Source organism: Plasmodium gaboni, chromosome 8, assembly GCF_001602025.1.
Source record: "Plasmodium gaboni strain SY75 chromosome 8, whole genome shotgun sequence".
NCBI lineage: Eukaryota > Apicomplexa > Aconoidasida > Haemosporida > Plasmodiidae > Plasmodium > Plasmodium gaboni.
In genome coordinates this window covers 774593-776137 of record NC_031488.1, presented here as the reverse complement: position 1 = coordinate 776137, position 1545 = coordinate 774593, and the positions used below count along the sequence as shown (strand labels likewise).

Sequence of the window (1545 nt, the reverse complement as noted above, 5' to 3'; positions counted from 1 at the left end):
AAAAAAAAAAAAATAAGGGAAAAAAAAAAAAAAAAAAAAAAATATTTTTTTATTTTAATAATTTTTTTTATTATTTTTTTTTTTTTTAAATTTAAAAAAATAAAAAAAAAAAAAATATTTTTAAAAAAAAAAAAAAAAAAAAAAAAAAAAAAAAAAAAAACCATATAATATTAATAATTACATAGTAAAACAAATATATAAGTAATATATATATATATATATATGCATATATTCATAATATATTTTTATGAGTACAAAAAAAAAAAAAAAATTAGGTAACATAATTATTATGAAATGTTAAATATTGTAATTATTTCATAATTTTTTGTATCTGAATTTGTATTTCATATGTATAAAATTTTGGAGATATAAACAAAAATCATACTTTAACTTTGAACTACTTTTCTTATTTTGTTAAGTGATTTACATTTTTATATATACACATACATATATAGATATTTGGACCTCCTACATGATTCTTAATTTTTTGTTTCCTTATATTTTACTTATTATATGTAAAATAACTACAGTTGCCATAAATATTAATGTAGAAATGAGGACAGTTTGTGGAGTTCTACAAAAATAATAATACATATATATATATATATATATATATATTTATTTATTTATTTATTTAAATATATATACAATTCTAATATCATATATTATTAAATATATTATTAATTATTTTTATTACAATTTAAATCCAGGAGAATCATCACCATAAAATTTAACAATACTGTTCGAGTTTCCATTACTGTTTCTTCTTTGTTTTGAATTGTTGCCACTCGCAGAGGCGTTACTTTGTCTTCGTCTGTTCAAAAAAATATAAAGGAGGAACATGTATTTTTATTTATAAATATAAGCAATTATAATAAAACATAAAGCGTGCACATATATTATAAGATCTATATAATATATATATATATATATGTAATATATTTTTCTTAAATATTCATAAAATATGTTATTCTTCTTGTACTCATTCAAACAAAAAAAATGAACATTTCTTCTTATTTTATAATTATTTATTTTTTTATTACCTTGCTGGTGTTCTCATACCACCAACTATTACTGGTGCGGCATTCATTTTGTTCTTTTATTATAATTAATTATATAAGTCAAATATTAAATAAATAAATATAATTATATATATATAAAATATATTTATATATTTTTATAAAATATATATATTCCTTAAATTTATACACTTTCCTATTTTTTTATTATATGATTTGTAAAAAAAAAAAAAAAAAATTTTACTAAAATTATGACCTTAAATTTTTTTAATTCAAAATGGAGTATAAATTTTACTTACTATATATATATATATAAATGTATAAAATAATATTTTTTTTTTTTTTTTTTTTTTTTTTTTTTTTTTTTGTATTGAGTATTTTATTTTTCTTTAAATATAATAAAAAGGATAATTTTAATTTTTTTTTTTTTTTTTTTTTTTTTTTTTAACTCACAAAATATATATATATATAATATTCTTGTGTATGCAAATTGATTTAATTCACAATTTTACTAAATTTTTTTTTT

General features: G+C 14.6%; 1 protein-coding gene across 1 annotated transcript; it reads right to left on the bottom strand.

Moving 5' to 3' along the window:
* Positions 1 to 495: 495 nt before the first annotated feature.
* Positions 496 to 1090, bottom strand: PGSY75_0821800 (protein transport protein SEC61 subunit beta; the record flags this gene model as incomplete). The annotated part of the gene is made up of 3 exons (XM_018785343.1): positions 496 to 574; positions 698 to 814; positions 1044 to 1090. 3 exons carry the CDS (start codon positions 1088 to 1090, stop codon positions 496 to 498), a joined length of 243 nt encoding a protein of 80 aa, XP_018642310.1.
* Between the last annotated feature and the right edge of the window lie 455 nt (positions 1091 to 1545).